We start from the raw sequence: 20,505 nt of genomic DNA on the forward strand, positions 1-20,505 counted from the left end.
ATCAAGAGTCTACTTGAAAGGCTCTTAGGAATTTAGGTGGCGAAGTGAACAATGTGTGTAACGCTTTTGGTAATAAAATTTTTTAATGTTTGTTTTTCTTTGATTTAGGTTATTTGAGGAACTCTATGAAGATCATGGGGATACCCTGTCCCTTCAGTATGGTGGTTCTCAACTTGTTCACCGTGTCAAAACCTACAGAAAGATAGCACCATGGACCCAGCACTCAAAAGACATCATGCAGACCCTGTCTAGATACTACAGCAATGCTTTTTCAGGTAATTGTGGGATAATAAGCATTTCTACAACTTTACCTGATGTGCATTTTTCTTCTTATGCATTTTCCCTTTTTAAGCAGTCTGGCTAAGTGAAATCAAAATTAAATATTTTAGAAGTTTAAATAAAATAGAATCTCACTTAGAAGTTTAAATAAAATAGAATCTCACTTAGAAAACAACAGAAATTTCTTGTCTCACGGTTCTGGAGGCTAGAAGTCCAAAATCAGGGAATGGGCAGGGTCGTGTTCCCTCTCTCTGAAGGCTCCAGGGGAGGATCCTTACTTGCTTCTTAGCTTCTGATGATTTCTGGAGTTTCATGACTTGCTAGTATAGCACTTTAACTTCTGCCTCTGACATCGCCTGACATTTTCCCTTTGTGTCTGTGTCTTCATGGCACGTTCCCTGTGAGTCCCTTTCTTCTTCTTTTTTTTTTTTTTTTGTGAGTCCCTTTCTTCTTGTAAGGACACTAGTCATATTGGGTTAGGGACCACCCTACTCTAGAGTGACTGCATCTTTTTTAAAAAAATGTTTAATATTTATTTATTTATTTTTGAGGGGGTGGGGGAAAGGGGCAGAAAAAAGGAGACACAGAATCCAAAGCAGGCTTCAGGCTCTGAGCCGTCAGGACAGAGTCCAACACAGGGCTCAAACTCATGAACCATGATATCATGACCTGAGCCGAAGTTGGTCGCTTAACCGACCACTTAACCAAGCTCCCCCAGACTGACTGCATCTTAATTGGGTTATATCTGCAAAGACTCAACTTCCAAATAAGGTCACATTCACGGGTATCAGGGCTTAAGGCTTTACCGTATCTTTTGGGGGGGGGGGAGGGGGATACAGTTCAACCTGTGACACTTATGTAAGTTGTGTGGCAATATGCACCTATCTCTCTGGGGGTGGGTTACCATGGAAAAGGTTGAAAACTGCTCTGATGGAAAGGGAGCATCCACTCTTCTGCACTCTGTCATCATTGTCCCTGTAATAGGAATCATTATTGATACATAAGGACCAAGTAAAGCGTTTTTTAATAAGACTAGGGACCAGAGAGAATGAACGTGTAGCTGTGCAAGATTTAAAAACTAGTAAAAGATAGAAGATGGTAATGAAAAGATAAAGTTGTACACAACTGAAAGAGGAACTCCTATGAGAACAATTATTTTATGAATAATGTGGCTAAAACAGACTTTATTTTGAGAAGCATGGTGTCATTGGGGTGTACTACTTATTTTAAAATTACAATGGATATTATATAAGGACAGTGCATTTATACAACCATTCTCTTTAAAGCACTCAAGATAACTTTACAAAACTTAACTTCCTTATGTTATTCTTCTGGGATGGGCAGGAAGATGCTTGAAACTAAGTTGTTAGGAATTTTTTCCTCTCATTACCAAAAAAATTTTATGTAGACAGACAAATAGCAAATTAAGTCAAAAGATAAGCTATGGAGAAATTCGAAACCTACCATCAAATGCTAATTTCCTTTAGATGTCAAGAGCCAATATTTCCTTTAGATGTAATAAGCCAAAATAAAGAAACAAATAGTTTATGAGAAGAAATGGGCAAATGAAATGTATGGTTCATAGGGAATGAAATGCAATGGATTCCAAATATATGAAAGAAAGTTCAACTTCACTATCTTGGCTGTTTGTAATGCTCCGATGAACATAGGGGTGCATCTTTTTGTTTGAACCAGTGTTTTTGTTTTCTTTGAATAGATACCTAGGAGTGGAATTGCTAGATCATATGGTAGTTCTTGTTTTAACTTTTTGAGGAACCTTTGCACTGTTTTCCACAGTGGCTGCACCATTTTGCATTCCCACCAACAGCACACAAGGGTTCCCTTTTCCCTGATTCCTCGCCAACACTTGTTACTTCTTGTTTTTTTGATAATAGCCATTCTGACAGATGTGAAGTGACATTTCATTGTGTTTCTGATTTGCATTCCCTGGTGATTAGTGATGTTGAGTATCTTTTCTTGTGCCTGTTGGCCATCTGTATGCCTTCTTAGGAGAAGTGTCTCTTCAGATCTTCTGCCCATTTTTAATCAATTGTGGTGTTGTTTTTTAAGTTTATTTTGAGAGAGAGAGCAAGTGGGGTAGGCACAGAAAGAGAGAGAGAAAAAGAGAGGAGAGAATCCCAAGCAGGTGCCATGTTGTCACCGCAGAGCCCAGGGCAAGGGTCAGACTTGTGAACCATGAGATCATGACTTGAGCCAAGATCAAGAGTCAGATGGACATTTAACCAGCTGAGCCACCCAGGCAACCCAATTGTTTGCTTGTTTTTTTATCAGTTGTTTCGTTTTTTTTGATTTTGAACTGTGTGAATTCTTTATATATTTTGAATATTATCCCCTTATTGGGTATATCATTTGCAAATATCTTCTCCCATTCAGTAGATTGTCTTTTCATTTATTGATGGTTTCCTTCACTGTGCAAAAGCTTTTTAGTTTGATGTAGTCCCATTTGTTTATTTTTACTTTTGTTGCCCTAGGTTGTTAGGAATTTTATTGTTGGTTTATATAGACAGATTGATGCTATATGGGCAACCCACCTGAGTCTCTTTCAGGCTCATTTTATTACTATTTTTAAAATTTTTCTTAATGTTTGTTTATTTTGAGAGAGAGAGACACACACAGCACTGGTAGGGGAGGGGCAGACAGACAGGGGAACACAGAATCCGAAGCAGGATCCAGGCTCTGAGCTGTCAGCACAGAGCCTGACATGGGGCCTGAACTCATGAACCATGAGATCATGACCCAAGCCAAAGTTGGACACTCAACCAACTGAGCCACCCAGGTTCCCCTCAAACTCATTTTAAAAACTATTCCTGAGGCTTGCTCTGAGCTTTGTATTTAAGAAGTGCCTTTGTTAAATAGTTGATTTCCATATAAAACCCAGTGCTTTTCCCAACAAGTGCCCTCCCCCATGCCCATCATCCCCCTTCCCCTCTCAACCAACCCCACCAGCCCTCAGTTTGTTCTCAGCATTCAAGAGAAAAAAAATACAGCAAAGATATGCTAAGAATAGAGAACACTATGAAATACTGTTTTTTTAGTACCAGCAATATTTGCTAATGGTGGTTTATTCAAAAGAAGTGAGGAAAGATTTTGTAGATAAGCATGTCTCATTCTGATAATAGATAATTACCAACGCATTCACTTATGATTACTTTTTCTTTAAAAGAGAAAAACACATTACAAAATAAGCACCTTATACTATAGAAAATAATAAAATCCTCCATGATCATAAAAAAAAAAAGGAAGTGCCTTTGGTTTCTAACATAGGTGGTTACATCAGCAGTTGGAGTATGCCAGTAAGGGAAGAAGAGATACCTAGATACTCCCTTCAGATGTTAGGAAGAGTTTTATCATTATAACTATCTGAAGGACCTTGTTAAGCTCCTTCTAATGTTTGTTTTTGGTTTTGGTTTTTGGGTTTTTTTTTAACATTTACTTTGGTAAGCTCAATTTTCTTGCTGAAGCGTGTTGAGTTTAAATCCTATTATAAGAGGGTAGGTGGCTCAGTCTCTGTATTGTATTGCTGTGGTTGGAGTCGCCCTGGCCCATCTTAGGCCAACCCCTCCACCAGACTTTGAATCCCATCCTTTCGTGCTGTCCCTGTATCTATATTCTCATTGCTGCACATTATCCATTTCCCCCCTCTACTGTTTCATTTCCGCTAGCATGAAAGCATTCCTCAGTATTTTCCATTTGACTTTTCCTTCCATCCTCACTCCTGTGTCCCTTCCCCCGCCCTCCAGCTACACTCCTTTTTCTTTGTGTACCTAAGCAAAACCTCTCTAGTTATCTGCATGCCTGTTTCTTCTTATATCCTGTTCTCTCTTCCTGTTCCCTGGGCATCTGCCCTGTCATGTGCTTTTCAAAATCACCAGCAGTCTCTGTATTGCCAAACCAATGGTCACTTTTCTGCCTTCATCATATGGGGCCTGTCACCAGCTTTGATCACAGTTGACCACTCCTTCTTTCTTGAAACTCACCTCTCTCTAATATCTCACTTAGTCTCCCTCTTGATGTCTCCTGCCCAATTTCTAAACCCTCTTCTTTCTTTCTGCACTTTTACCCTAGGGGCATCTCATCTAGCTCATAAGTACCATGCATTTGACATAGACTTTTATATCTCTAACCTTGACTTCTTTGTTGAGCTGAGCTCCAGACTCGTTTATCCAAAAGCTGACCTAGCTAACATCTCTTCTTGAATATCGTATTAGGTTTCTGTAGGTTCTATAAGAAATTACCACAAAATTCGTGTCTTAAAACAACACCCATTTATTATCTCACAGTTTCTGTGGGTCAGAAGGCTGGGCACAGCATTAGTCAGCTGTGTTCTCCGCTTACAGGGTCAAAGACTGAAGTAAAAATGAACACAATGAAGTCAAATTATGTCGGTGTCAGGAACCTGGGTTCTTACCTAGAGGCTTCCAGGCTCATTCAGGTTGATGGCAGAATCCCATGCAGTTAAAGGACTGAAGTCACTTTGTGTCCTTCCTCGCTGTTGGCTGACTTGTGGCCTACTATGTCTTCAGAGTTAACAACAGTACACTGAGTCCTTCTTGTGCTTCTAATCTTTCTGCCTTCCTTTATACTCTCTCTTCTGCCTTTGAAGGATTTATTTGATTAAAACAGACCCACCCACATATAATACAGGATAATTGTCCTATCTTGAAGTCAGTGATTAGTAACCTCAGTTGCATCTGCAAAGTCCCCTTTGCCATGTGATATAAAATATTTATGGATGTGACATTAGAGAGAAAAGGTCTTGCGGGCCAGATTTTTTACTACCATGGATATCTTTTTTAAAATTTATTATTTATTTATTTATAATTTAAATTTTAGTTAACATACAGTGCAATATTGGTTTCAGAAGTAGAATTCAGTGATTCATAAGTTACATACAATGCCCAGTGCTCATCCCAACAAGTCTGTCCTTAATGCCTATCACCCATCTAGCCCACTTCCCACCCACCTGCCTCCATCAACCCTCAGTTTGTTTTCTATCATTAAGAGTCTCTTGTGGTTTGTTTCCCTCTCTCCTCTTCTCCCACTTGCTATATGTTCATCTGTTTTGTTTCTTAAATTCCACATATAAATGAAATCATATGGTATTTGTCTTTCTCTAACTGATTTATTTCACTTAGCATAATATGCTCTAGTTCCATCCACATCTTTGCAAATGGCAAGATTTCATTCTTTTTGATTGCTGAGTAACATTCCAGTGTGTGTGTGTGTGAGTGCACACCTACATACCACATCTTCTTTATCTATTTATCAGTAGATGGACATTTGGGTTCTCTCCATAGTTCGGCTGTTGTTGATAGAGCTGCTATAAATATAAACATTGGGGTGTATGTACCCCTTTAAATGTGTACTTTTTATCCTGTGAATAAATACCTAATAGTGCAGTTGCTGGATCATAAGGTATTTCTACTTTTAATTTTTTGAGGAACCCTCATATTTTTCTCCAGAGTGGCTGCACGGTGTACATTGCCACCAACTGTGCAAGAGGGTTCCCCTTTCTCCACATCCTCATCAATGCTTATTGTACTTGTGTTGTTCATTTTAGCCATTCTGACAGGTGTGAGGTGGAATCTCATCATGGTTTTGATTTATATTTCCCTGGTGATGAGTAATGTTGAACATCTTTTCATATGTCTGTTTGCCATCTGGATGTCTTCTTTGCAAAAGTGTCTATTCATGTCTTCTGCCCAGTTCTTCACTGGATTATTTGTTTTTGGGGTGTTGAGTTTAGTAAGTTCTTTATAGATTTTGGATACTAACCTTTTATCCATATGTCATTTGCAAATATCTTCTCCCATTCTGTTGGTTGCCTTTCAGTTTTGTTGAATTATTTCCTTTGCTGTGAAGTAGAGCTTTTTATCTTGATGAAGTCCTAATCATTCATTTTTGCTTTCGTATACCTTGCCTCTGGTGATATGTCTAGTAAGAAGTTGCTGTGGCCAAGGTCAAAGAGGTTGCTGCTAGTGATCTCCCCTAGGATTTTGATGGTTTCCTGTCTCCCATTAAGTGTGTAATCCATTTTGAATTTATTTTTTGGGTATGGTGTAAGAAGTTTCATTCCAGTTTCATTCTTTTGCATGTCGCCGTCCAGTTTACCAAGCACCATTTGCCGAAGATATTGTCTTTTTTCCATTGGATATTCTTTCCTGCTTTGTTGAAAATTAGTTGGCCATACATTTGTGGATCCATTTCTGGGTTCTGTATTGTTACAATTATCTATGTATGTGTTTTTGTGCCAGTACCAAACTGTCTTGATGATTATAGCTTTGTAATACAGCTTGAAGTCCAGAATTGTGATGCCTCCTGATTTGGTTTTCTTTTTCAACATTACTTTGGCTATTTGGGGTCTTTTGTGGTTCCATACAAAGGTAGGATTATTTATTCTAACTCTGCAAAAAATGGACTACCACAGATATCCAGTAAGAATCTCAAACTGATCATTTTTGAGACAGACTCTTGACTCTGACTCAAACATGTTTCTCCACTTGGTTTTCCCACTCTAGCACCCATTGCTCAGTTCAGAAGCCCAGGAATCATCCCTGATTGCTTTATTTTCCTTACTTATCCCCCCTGCCCCAGTCCCATCTCTCGGCAACTCTCATCTCACCTCCAAAATACATTGCCAGTCCTTCTGTTGTGTTTCCTCCTGACTGCTGCCATGCTGGTGCAGGCAGTCTGAACACTAAGGTACCTCCTGATCCACATCCTGGCTCCCTGCTTCTGCTGCTGCTCTAAACAGCAGCCAGAGGGATCTTTTCAAAACTGAAGTCAGACAGCATCACTTCCCCTCTTTCAAATAGAATAAAACTTTTTACCATAACCTGCAAGGCGTTGTGTGGCCTGGCCCCTTCTGTCTCTAATTTGGCTGTTTCCCTAGTCCACTGCCCTCCACCCTCTCTGGCCTTTGTTCCTGGAGCTGCCAAGTTTGTTCCCCTGTCAGGCCTTTGTGTCCATGTGTTCTTCTGCTTGAGCACAAAGCCCCCAGAGCTTTGTGTGACCACCTCTTTCTCATTTTTACCATTCAAATGTTACTTCCTCAGACATTTCAGCCTTTACCCCTGTCCTGATTACCCAATTTCAGTGGCTCTGCACCTCCCTTCGCTCCCATGTCACTCTCTTTCAGTGTCTTCATAGAACTTACATCCCCAGAATGTACCTTATGCATTATTACTTGTATATATTTTTGTTTGCCAATTGGAATATGAGCCCCACCCAGAGCCAGAGTCAGTATTGTATATTACTGTTTCCCCAATGTGGAACATAGTAGGTTCTTGAATGAATGAATGAATGGTAGTTCTTTTTGTAATTATAATTACTTCCATAATTATAAAAAGAAATTTATAGAAAGTACAGAATACTTACATAATCATTTCTGTAATTATGGAAAGTACAGAATAACTCACAATCAAATCATATAATCTTCACCTTCCAAAGATAGCCACTTGTTCATATTTAGGAGAACATGACTCTTCCATACATGTAATATTTATATTCTGCATTTGCCCTTTTAGATAATGTGAGTAATCTTTATGACCTTAAATATTCTTCTGCAACATGATTTTTCATAGCCGTATGCAGTCTGTCCTTTAGAAACATCACAGCTTAGTTGTTACTATTCTTTTGCATTTAGGTTCCTTTTAAACATATACTCTTTTTTTTTTTTTTTGCATATTTTTGATGTTATGAAAATTTCAGAAGCATATTAGGTCAGAGAGTTTGGATATTTCAGGGAAAGTAGAATGTTCCCATGAAAACTTGGGTAAGCTGAAACGGCATAAAGCAAAGAGTATCCCCCACTTTGCAAAAGTCTGAGTTACACCGCTTTGCCTTTCGGAAGGACCTACATTAGTACAGTAACAGCTATTTTAATAAAAGTTAAAATCCTCTTCAGATGTTTCTGTTAGCATAAACAGGCACTAAATGTAAGTTTTTCCTAAGCAAAGAGGCATAATGCAAACTTTCAGAAAGCAGGGAATACTTGTGTTGCCAAGTTGCCTTAGAGAATGGATACTGTAGAGCAGTTAATGTTCCCTCAGCAGAGTATGGGAGTGCCCATTCTGATAAGTATTTGCCAGCTTAAATTGGTAGAAAATCGTATATTGTTTTACTTTGCATTTGTTGGATAACTAGTGAAGTTGAATTTTGGTATGTTCATTGTCCACTTCTGCTTCTTTCAAAAGTGCATGTTTCTCTTTTTCTATTAGAGTGTTGATCTCTGTCTTTCTCACATTTAATTGGTATTTATTTCAAGAAATAGTATGAAGTAGGGATCCAATTTTATTGTCCCTTCCCCTGCAATAATTACACGGTACTATTTATTGAATAACGTTCCTTTCCATTACTAATTTCAGAGGCCACTTCATTACAAACTTAATTTAATATTAGAATAATAAATATTCTAGTTCCAAGATATTTTTTTGCTATTGAAAATAATTTAAAAGGATTGTTATATTCAAGCCCCATCTGTTTCATACATACATAATAAAACTGGTTAGTGTTTAGCTGTTGGAGTGGAGTTGAACGGTGTCTTACTCTTTTTTCCTCTAAAGCCTGATTGAGTACAAAAGTTGGTAATCATTGTCCTCTTGTTATTCAACTCTGTAGTCGCGGATAACAACCCCTACCTACCTGTTTTAAGCTCCTATCCATATCCAAAGAACTACTGACTTCCTGAGGGTGATTGTCTTATTTGCAGTCAAAAGTAGGCAGGAAAAGAACCTGAGGCTCATTAAACTAGTCTTAGAGTCCTTAGTGACTATGTACACCATAGATATATTTTAAGTTATAGCAGCAGCAGCACAGCCAACAAGTCTTCATTATGATCCTTTGAAGGCATATCTTTTATTTGGTTGTTTTTCGCATCTCACATTTTATCATACTTGCTAAAAATTAAAGGAAGCAACTATCCGGTTTAAAGGATGAAAGACTCCTTGAAAACACAGCTGAAAAATGGAAAGCTTCTCTAGATAGTATTAAGATATTTTCAGGTCCTGCATAGTGTGAGTTATTAAGTGCCATCAAGGCTATTCAAGAAGCATAAAGAATGTAATTACTCTAAAAGCAGCTTGTTTACTTTTGTCCTGTGTAAAGAGGGTGCAAATTGGGGCGGTAATGTCTGCATCATTTAATACTTGTTTTCTCTCAAAAGTGGCAAAAAGTCTTCAAATATATTCAGCATATAAACATGTCCCTTTCATATATTACTTTTGGCCTGAAAGGTAAATGCTGATTTAATGGAACACTTCCTGTCAAAATACTAAGAACGGGAATACATGTTTCATGTACCATATTTCATTTATTGCTTTTGCAGAAATGACCAAATAGTCCAATGAGAACAGTGTTGCTAATTTCAGAGATATCTGTGTTCATTATAGCTGTTGGAAGATTGATTTTATGGTAATATTATCTTGTTTCTAAAGCAATCTTTTCTACTGGGCTATCTTTTTAGTTCTGTGCTCATTTTCAGAAAGAGGTTATTATTTATATTGTGGCTGTCTGCCCCAAACTCGAATATACAGGGCTCCAAGATAAGAATGGAAAGAAGGAAATGAGGAGAAAGAATGAAGGACGCCAGTGCAGAATGGGAAGGGTGCTTCATTGAGACCCTTTAATGCTTATCATCATTTTTACCAAACTATAATTAGAAAAGGAAAGGAATAACAATATATGTGCATACGTAAGTTAGTAATTTGGGGGTGGTTGAATAGTTAGAATGAGGCTGTCATCTATCTGCCCGCTTTGCTTTCATTATCAAACACAGGAGAGAATGGACCAGGCCCACAGCTGAGGGGGACAGAAAATGTGTTAAGCATTGCCTCTGCTAAAGAAAGAGTGGGTACCTTTTTAAAGATTAAAAGTGGAAACATGCAGAAGGGGCAAGATAGGGGAGAGGTAGGGAGCTCTGTACATTTCACTCACCCCCATCTCTCAAATGGAGAAGGCCTGAAGCCATAGGAACCCTTACAGAACCACAGGAGTTTGGGAGGAAAAGGAGACAGACTCTGCTGAGAAAACAACCTTATAGGACTACCTCAAGAAGCAACCCAAAGTACACATGGTGGAGAGTCCCAAATACCGCTACGAGTAGGGAAATAAAATAACCAAAGTCTCAACAAGAGAGACCAAGGGACACCATTGAAAGAACACTTCCTGAATGGACAGGCCCTGGACAGTCAAGGAGCCTTCTTTAATTCAGCAGTACTCGCAGGTGCAGAGTGCATAACAAGCTTTTAAAACTAACAAGAGACAGAAAGCTAGCCAAAATGATGAAACGGAAGAACACTCCTCTAAGGAAATTCCAGGAAAAAAGGACAGCTAAAGAACTGCTCAAAACAGATACAAGCAACATAACTGAACAAGAATTTAGAACAGTAGTCACAAAATTAATCGCTGTGCTTGAAAAAGGCATGGAAGACATCAGAGAAACTATTGCTACAAAGACTATGGATCTTAAAAATAGTTGTGATGAATTAATAAATGCTGTAAATGAGGTGCATAATAAAATGGAGGAGTCCAGTGCACAGATTGGAGAGGCAGAGAGGAGAATAGGTAAATTAGAAGACACAATTACAGCAAAAGAGGAAGCCGAGAAAAAGAGATAAACTGATCCAGAGACACGAAAGGAGAGTTCGAGCTCTGAGTGATACAATCAAAAAGAACAATATCCTTATCATAGGAATTCCAGAAGAAGAAAGAGGGAAAGGCGCTGAAGGAGTCCTTGAACAAATTACAACTGAGAACTTCCCCAAGCTGGAGAAGGAAACAGACGTTACAACAGATGTAACTTGAATTGATCTTCTGCCTGACATATCATAGTGAAACTGGCAAAATATAAGGACAAAGAGAGAATTCTGAAAGCAGCTAGAGATAAAAGGGCCCTAACATACACAGGGAAACCTATCAGAGTGGTTACAGACCTATCTACTGAAACTTGGCAGGCCAGAAGGAATGGCAGGAAATCTTCAAAGCAATGAACAGAAAAAATATGCAGCCAAGAATCCTCTATCCAGCAATCTGTCAGTCAGAATAGAAGGAGAGATAAAAGTCTTCCAAAATAAACAAAAATTGAAAGAATTTGTCACCAATAAACCAGCCCTACAAGAAATCCTGAGGTGGACTCTCTGAGGGAAATGTTGCAAGGAACACAAGGTACCAGAGATGCCACCAGAAGCATGAATCCCACAAAGAACACAATGTCCAGACAAACTGGACTTTAAAGTAAAGACAGTAACAAGGAATAAAGAAGGGCATTATATAATAATTACAGGATCTATCCATCAGGAAGATCTAACAGTTATAAATGGCTATGCACTGAATATGGGAGCACCCAAATACATAAAACAATCACAAACAGAAACAATCTTATAGATAAGAATGTGCTAATAGCAGGGGACCTTAATACTCCATTTACAGCAATGGATAGGTCAACTAGACAGAAAATCACTAAAGAAACAATGGACTTGAAAGACACATTGGACCAGATGGATTTGACAGATATATTTAGAACTCTACATCCTGAGGCCATGGAATTCACTTTCTTCTCAAGTGTGCATGGCACATTCTCCAAGATCACATACTGAGACATAAAGCGGCCCTCAATAAATATAAAAGAATTGAGATCATACCATGCACACTTTCAGATCACAATGCTGTGAAACTTGAAATCAACCACAGGAAAAAGGCTGGAAAACCTCCAAAAACATGGAGGTTAACGAACACCCTACTAAAGAATGAATGGGCCAATCAGGCAATTAGAGAAGAAATTAAAAAAAATATGGAAACAAATGAAAATGAAAATACAGCAATTCAAACTCTATGGGATGTGGCAAAGGCAGTCCTAAGAGGAAAGTACATTGCACTCCAGGCCTACTTCAAGAAATTAGAAAAAGCACAAGTACAAAATCTAACGGTACACCTAAAGGAACTAGACGGAGAGCAACAAGAGCACCCCAAACCCAGTAGGAGAAGAGAAATAATAAAAATCAGAGCAGAAATAAACAATATAGAATCCAAAAACAAAAAACAAAAAACAATTGAACAGATCAATGAAACCAAGAGTTGGTTTTTTGAAAAATAAACAAAATTGACAAACCTCTAGCCAGGCTTCTCAAAAAGAAAAGAGAGAGCACCCAAATAGACAAAATCATGAATGAAAATGGACTTATTACAACTAACCCCTCAGAAATACAAGCAATTATCAGGGAATAATTATGAAAAATTATATGCCAACAAACTGGAAGAAAAGGACAAATTCCTAAACACACTCTCACTACCCAAATTCACATGGGAAGAGATAGGAAATCTGAACAGACCCATAACTAGTGAAGAAATTGAATCAGTAATCAAAAATCTCCCAACAAATAAGAGCCCTGGGCCAGATGGCTTCCCTGGGGAATTCTACCAGACATTTAAATCAGAGTTAATACCCATTCTTCTCAAGCTATTCCAAAAAATAGAAATCGAAAGAAAATGTCCGGACTCATTCTATGAAGCCAGCATCACTTTGATTCCCAAGCCAGACAGACACCCAGCAAAAAAAAGAGAACTATAGGCCAATATCCTTGATGAATACGGATGCAAAAATCCTCAACAAGATATTTACAAATTGAATGCAACAGCACATAAAAATAATTATCCGCCGTGATCAAGTGGGATTCATCCCTGGGTTACAGGGCTGGTTCAGTATTTGCAAATCAATTGTGATCCATCACATCAACAAAAGAAAAGATAAAAACCATATGATCCTGTCGATAGATGCAGAAAAAGCATTTGACAAAATACAGCATCCCTTCTTAATAAAGACCCTCGAAAAAGTCGGGATAGAAGGAACTTACATGAACATCATAAAAGCCATCTGTGAGAAGCCCTCAGCTAACATCATCCTCAATGGGGGAAAACCGAGAGCTTTCCCCCTGAGATCAGGAACACGACAGGGATGTCCACTCTCACCACTGTTGTTTAACATAGTGCTGGAAGTCTTAGCATCAGCAATCAGACAACAGAAGGAAATAAAAGGCATCAGAATTGGCAAAGAAGAAGTCAAACTTTGACTTTTGGCAGATGACATGATACTCTATATCGAAAACCCGACAGACTCCACCAGAAACCTACTAGAACTGATCCATGAATTCGGCAAAGTCGCAGGATACAAAATCAACATACAGAAATCAGTTATATTTTTATACACCAATAATGAAGCAACAGAAAGAGAAATCAAGAAACTGATCCCATTCGCAATTGTACAAAAACCCATAAAATACCTAGGAATAAGCCTGATCAAAGATATAGGAGATCTGTATGATGAAAACTTACAAAGGAAATTGAACAAGACACAGGAAATGGAAAAAATTCCACGCTCATGGATCAGAAGAATGAATATTGTTAAAATGTCATTATTACCCATTATTACACATTCAATGCAATCCCAATCAAAATTGCACCAGCATTCTTCTCAAAGCTAAAACAAACTATCCTAAAATTTGTATGGAACCACAAAAGACCCCGAATAGCCAAAGTAATATTGAAGAAGAAAACCAAAACGGGAGGCATCACAATCCTAGACTTTAGCCTCTACTACAAAGCTGTAATCATCAAGAGTGTATGGTATTGGCACAAAAACAGACACATAGGCCAATGGAGAACTCAGAATTGGACCCACAAATGTATGGCCAACTAATATTTGACAAAGCAGGAACGAGTATCCAATGGAAAAAAAGACAGCTTCTTTAACAGATGGTGCTGGAAGAAGTGGACAGCAACATGCAGAAGAATGAAACTAGGTCATTTTCTCACACCATACACAAAAATAACTCAAAACGGATAAAGGACCTGAATGTGAGACAGGAAACTAGCAAAACGCTAAAGAAGAAAGCAGGAAACAACCCCCTTGATCTCAACCGCAGCAATTTCTTACTTGACACATCCCCAAAGGCAAGGGAATCAAGAGCAAAAATGAACTGTTGGAACCTCATCAAGATAAAAAGTTTCTGCACAGCAAAGGACAATAAAACTAATAGGCAACTGATGGAATGGGAAAAGATAGTTGGCAAATGACATATCAGATAAAGGGCTAGTATCCAATATCTATAGGGAACTCACCAAACTCCACACCAAAAAAACAAACAATCCAGTGAAGAAATGGGCAGAAGATATGAACAGACACTTCTCCAAAGAGGACATCCAGATGGCCAACAGACACATGAAACGATGCTCAACATCATTCATCATCAGGGAAATAAAAATCAAAACCACACAGAGATACCATCTCACACCAGTCAGAACGGCTAAGATGAACAAATCAGGAGACTATAGATGCTGACGAGGATGTGGAGAAACGGGCATCCACCTACACTGTTGGTGGGAATGTAAACTGGTGCAGCCCCTCTGGAAAACAGTGTGGAGGTTCCTTTAAAAATTAGCAATAGAACTCCCCTATGACCCAGCAATAGCACTGCTAGGAATTTACCCCGGGGATACAGGAGTGCTGATGCATAGGGGCACATGTACCCCAATGTCCATAGCAGCACTCTCAACAATAGTCAAAACATGGAAAGAGCCTAAGTGTCCATCAACTGATGAAGGGATCAAGAAGATGTGGTTTATCTATACGATGGAATACTACATAGCAATGAGAAAGAATGAAATCTGGCTATTTGTAGCAACATAAATGAAACTAGAGGGTGTTATACTGAGCAAAATAAGTCAGGCAGAGAAGATCAGATACCATATGTTTGCATATATAGGTGGATTAGGAGGAATTTAATGGAGGACCATGGGGGAGAAGAAGGGGAAAAATAGTTGGGGAGAGGGAGGGAGGCAAACCATGAGAGACTCTTGAATTCTTTTTTTTTTTTTTTTACAAATAGTTTATTGTCAAATTAGTTTCCACATAACACTCAGTGCTCATCCCCACAAGTGCCCTCCTCCATGCCCATCCTCCTCCCCCCCACATCCATCAGTCCTCAGTTTTTGTCAGCATTCAAGAGAGAGACTCTTGAATTCTGAGAACAAACTGAGGGCTGATGGGGGTGGGGAATGGGGTAGGGGGGTGATGGGCATGGAGGAGGGCATTTGTTTGGATGAGCACTGGGTATTATATGGAAACCAACTTGACAATAAACTTTTTAAGAAAAATTAAATAAAAAAATCAAAGTGGAAACATGCAAACTAACTTGTTCAAGGTTGTACAACAGAATATGGATAGCAATTGGGCCATCTTGTTTGTTTCTGACATCTCTCCTTGTCTTTGTAATAAAATGAAGATGTATTTGTTTCAGGTAGAATAATAAATGGTGAAAATATGTTCTTATCCTAAAAATAAAATAACTATGGTATTGTGGCAGTTCTTAAACACTTTTAAGAGTCTCTCAAAACTCAAGAAGCAGTTTGTGTTCTCTCTCCTCTATATTATGAAAAGGGTGGAACAGAAAGGCATTTTGAAGCAAGATTTTCATTCTGCCCAAAATCTTGGTGACTGCTTTAGATTTTTGGGTTTGTGTATGACTTTTGGAGTATAAATATTGTTGTTTTCAAAGGTATGTGTTATGAAATCACAATTGTGCCCTTATCATCCTGAGAAAACATTCTCCTGTCTTATATATTTCAGTACTGGATTTCCTGAAATGCCTGTTTTTGTTTTTTAGATGCTGATAGACAAGATTCCATTAATCTGTTCCTGGGAGTTTTTCATCCCACTGAAGGGAAACCTCATCTCTGGGAACTCCCAACAGATTTTTATTTGCATCATAAAAATACGATGAGACTTTTACCAACAAGAAGAAGGTATTTTTCTTCCCGGTCTTTTATGTAAACGCAGATTGGATGTTACTTTGAATATGATATACTTTCATTTTTGAGAAATAATCACATAGGCTAAAGTAGTCAGTCTCACTATATTTGCAGTGAGGAATTCAGTATTATTGGTGTCCTCATAGCAGGTTTGGGAAGTTGTCATTAATTACTGGTGGTTTGCATTTTTCGTAAGATAGAAAGTTTCAGAACTTCATCATTGAGTGTAAGTTGTAACTCCACTAAAGCAAACCATCAGCATTATTTCCGACTGCTTCCTTCAGAACTCTGAAGAACCCTCACACATAAGGAGTTAATATTCGGTTTTTCAAGTGAGCATCACTTTGGAATTCCAATGTTCTGGTGTTCCAATGTTCTTCTCTTCAGGAAGCCTAACCAGCTCTTGGGTGATGCTGGTGAAGACAGGAAACTAGAATAGTGACTCTAGTGACAGATACCACTCTTATCACCCATTTTCCTCAGGGCTTTCTAGAGTCAGTAGGCCCTTTCGGGTTATTTTGATGACCATTAAATCGATATTAATATTCTCAAAAGAAATTAAGTGTTTACCTGAGGTGTTTTGACAGGACACCCTGTGGTGTGGCCTCAGGGTCAGGTTGACTCTCCGTCATCATGTGACCTTGCATTAGTTATTTAACCTCTCCCAGTCTCATTTTCCTCATCTGCAAATGTAGATGATGGGACACACCTCGCAGAGTCATGGTGAGGGTTTAATGAGAAGACTGTTTTCATGGTTGTAATCTAGGCATCATGTACTAATATAGTCCATTTTGCCACATGAGCAAGAGAATTCATACATATGAGGTAGGAGATAGTGCGTTCTGTTCAAGGGCCTACAACATCAAGTTCTCTCATAATGCTTTTCTCTTACAGCTTCAATTTACTATAGCCCTTACTTTGTGTAGCCGGGCTTCCCGAACACTACAGGGGTCTGCTAATTATGTCGCCAGACCACAGACAACTGGTGAATTAGCAAGTGCTGATGTTACAGCTATTACCAAATTCTCTGTTGCTTCAGGGCTGTTTAAAATATTAGGGATATGTCAGAATTTGTTTTTCAAATTTGTTCATGTAAGTGCATATTATTGGAATAACCAACTTCTTATTTGAGCTTACTTTCCCTATAAAGAAAGCACTGCTGGTGTTCACATTAAATTTACTATTAATAAATGATTGCCTCTGAATTTTTGCTGCTAAACAAAAAATTTGGAACTAATTACATTTATTTGGTGAGAGATGAATGTAAATACCCATATTTAGCTTTGGTGATGCAATTGATTATGGGTAAATGTGGGTGATTTTCTGAAATTTTAAATTACCTTCATGTAGTAAAGCTATTTTAATAAAATATTTATTTTTGAGAGAGAGACAGAGAGCACAAGAGGGGGAGGGACAGAGCAAAAGGGAGACGCAGAATCAGAAGCAGGCTCCAGGCTCCCAGCTATCAACGAATAGCCTGATGTGGGGCTCAAACCCATGAACCCGTGAGATCAAGATCTGAACCAAAGTCGGACACTTAACCAACTGGGCCACCCAGGCACCCCTCCAGTACTAAAACTATTAACACACAACTTGGGAGCAACCAAAACTCAACTTTCTACCGCAGAAATTAGCTAGAGTATTACAAGTGTACATTAAACTATGTGCTCACTTTGAGTTACGTAACTGATCACTAAAGCAGGCAGTGATGGAGCTTATTTATAGCAACAAAGGAAGCTGCTGTTACATTTTCTATACATAAAAAAAGGGAAACTGAGGTTGCAGAGAGAATGTGTCTTGACTGACAGAGATCATTTAGCTAGTTAGATGATTCAACAAGAACCAGCCGCAAGTCTGCCACTGAAAAGAAGGTTTTATCAAAGTAGATAATATATCTCTCCATTGGTTTGGTCTCCAGTTTTTGTGGGGTTTTTCCCCTCAGATTGTCAAAATTCCAAAAATCAGGTTACATTATCAGCAGTAGCTACTGCTCACAAACAGTACTTACAAAGACTGTAAGATAAATTTCAGTGTTTTATTTGGACTTTCCATTGTCACCCACCTATACTGGTTATTTTGGTGACAGTTAAATCAGTATTATAATCCTCAAATAAAAGGAACAGTTTAGCCAGAAGCAGTCAACTGGGTGAGAGTGTGGACTTCAGGGCTGGGCAGGGCCGATTTAGAATTTCTGCAAATGTATGACCTCAGACCTGTTCCTTAAACTCTGGAAACCCTTTCTGCTCATCTGTAAAATGGAGGTGACCATGCACACTTCACAGGGTCATTCTGAGGATTCAGCGAGAAAATGCATGAGTACTGAGTCTGACACAGAATAAGCACAATTCCGAGGCTGCCAGGCTCTGGGCAGATGGCCTCCAGTTAAAACCTGTGATTGTGGGTAAGTTACATAACCGGCCTAAGTCTCAGTTGCCATTATCAGTGAAGTAGAGATAATAGCACTATCTAACTTGTACATGTTTCTGAGCATCAGATGAGGTAGTATAAATGCTTAGCCCATAAGAAATCCAATAGATGTTAGTACTGTTACTGTTCTTTAAGGAGATTACATTCCCTGGTATTAACATTTATTAAAAATCATACAGGGTGACATTAAAATCCGGAAATTTAGATAATAATATTTTATCACTTATTATAATATAACATCAATAAACACTTTACATGTATTTGCTTGTTTCCAAACTTGGTGACCATCCTGTATTTTATACTCTGTTTACTGAATTATTCTGATATATTTTTATTGAATGATAAGGGAAGGGAGAATAAACCTAGCTCTGACTAGAGTTCATCCAGACCAGGTTCTCTTGAGGTAACTACTTCTGTTATTCAGAAATCTCACATTCACTGATCTGCCTAGAATCATTAAAGGAAGCTTTGTTCCGCATTAGGTTAATAGGAGATACATCATCTAAGATGCTATTTATTGAATTAGTGTTTATCATGTCCCAAGATGTTTTTAGATATTAAGCGTTAATTACTTCATTGACTCAGAGTTGAGAAGTTTCCTGGCTCTAGTCACTGGTATGTGAGCTCCCTTGGTGTCTCCCCAGGAGAGGCCCTCTGGCCTGTGTGTGACTAGTCCTGGTTTGTTCTCCGGGATGTGTGTGGTTGAAGGGGCAGTTCTTTTCAGACAGTTGACTTACACAATTCTTCCTCATATCATGCTGAGATCTGCTGCTCTGTAACTTAACTACTTAATTTTAGTTCAGCCAGCTGAGACTTTCAGAACACCATTTCCCTACCCACTTGATAGTCTTTTAAAAACTTGAAGTTCACACCTTCTCAACATCTCTTCTTCTCCAGGTGAAGTAGCCCCATTGTCTTCAGCTGCTCCTCACATGCTGGATTTTAAGTCTCTTTGGGATTCGCAATGCTCTCCTCTTATGGATTCTAGTTGATGTCAATATTCTTTTTAAACTGTGGTATCCAGACCTAGGTTCAGTAATGGTCAGAGTTTGATCTGGTTTATGCCAAATATCGTGGGACCATTGGAGCCGTTACTCCTCTTGTCCTGGATACTCCGTGTATATTATCAAGTCTAAGATTGCGTTAGCTGTTTTCAGCAATGCCAGCATAATGTTGATTCTCTGAGCTTCCTGTCTATTAGAACTCCCAAGTGTCTTTAACATGTCCTGATACCGTGCCTTATCTGTACCATTCTTGTATGCTCATTTGAGCATTCTTGGTCTCTGTGCTATGCCTGCTTCCAAAAAAGGGGGTCAAATGTGTATCCTTTTTATTAACTATTACCTGTAGCTTTGTAGCTTCTTCAAATTTAATCAGCTGGCCATCTTGATCCTAATAAAAATACTCGATGAAAAATGTTGAGTAGAATAAGGTAGATGGCAGAGCCGTATGGGACACGACCAGACAACTCCTTCCACCTTAACATGATTTTTGGCAGGACTTATTTAAATGGCTGTAACTTACTCTGTTGTCATCATTTAACTATATTGTCCTCCTGCCCACATTTCTCTATCTTGTCCACAAAGAATGATTGCTTTACTGAAGTCTATATATATATATGTATATACATATGTTATTTCAGAGGTCCCCCCAGTTAGCTAGGGGAATTAAAAGAGTCTTTTTTTAGTCCCCCTCACCTTCCTATGTGAGCCAGTGGAATTGAGTACTCGTAATCCTAGGGAATGAAAAAGAACAGAGCAGCTGGCATATTAGCTGTTTTATGCAAAGGAAGAAGTGGCACCAACCTGAAGTCTCCTGTCTCCTGATCCCTGGTTCCAAAGCAGGTTTAACCCTGCTGCAGGTACTCTTCCTCTGAGTAAATGTACGTGGAGGTGGAAATAACAAAGATCCCCCCAGTCCTGGACTGAGTCCTCTCAGATGCTCTCATCCTCCATTCGTGTCAGCTCTTCTTCCCTG

The 20,505-nt window shown here is 38.7% G+C and overlaps 1 protein-coding gene across 1 annotated transcript in view; it reads left to right on the forward strand.

Moving 5' to 3' along the window:
- Positions 1–20,505, forward strand: part of FIG4 (FIG4 phosphoinositide 5-phosphatase) — a 131,812-nt gene that overhangs the window by 55,341 nt on the left and 55,966 nt on the right. Inside the window, exons 15-16 of the mRNA XM_039237446.1 lie at positions 109–275; positions 15,957–16,095. Of these exons, the coding sequence (XP_039093377.1) occupies positions 109–275; positions 15,957–16,095 (306 nt within the window). The remainder of the gene's footprint in view (positions 1–108; positions 276–15,956; positions 16,096–20,505) is intronic.

This window comes from Hyaena hyaena, unplaced genomic scaffold (genome assembly GCF_003009895.1).
Source record: "Hyaena hyaena isolate Hyena2069 unplaced genomic scaffold, ASM300989v1 scaffold_123, whole genome shotgun sequence".
Classification (NCBI taxonomy): Eukaryota; Metazoa; Chordata; class Mammalia; order Carnivora; family Hyaenidae; genus Hyaena; species Hyaena hyaena.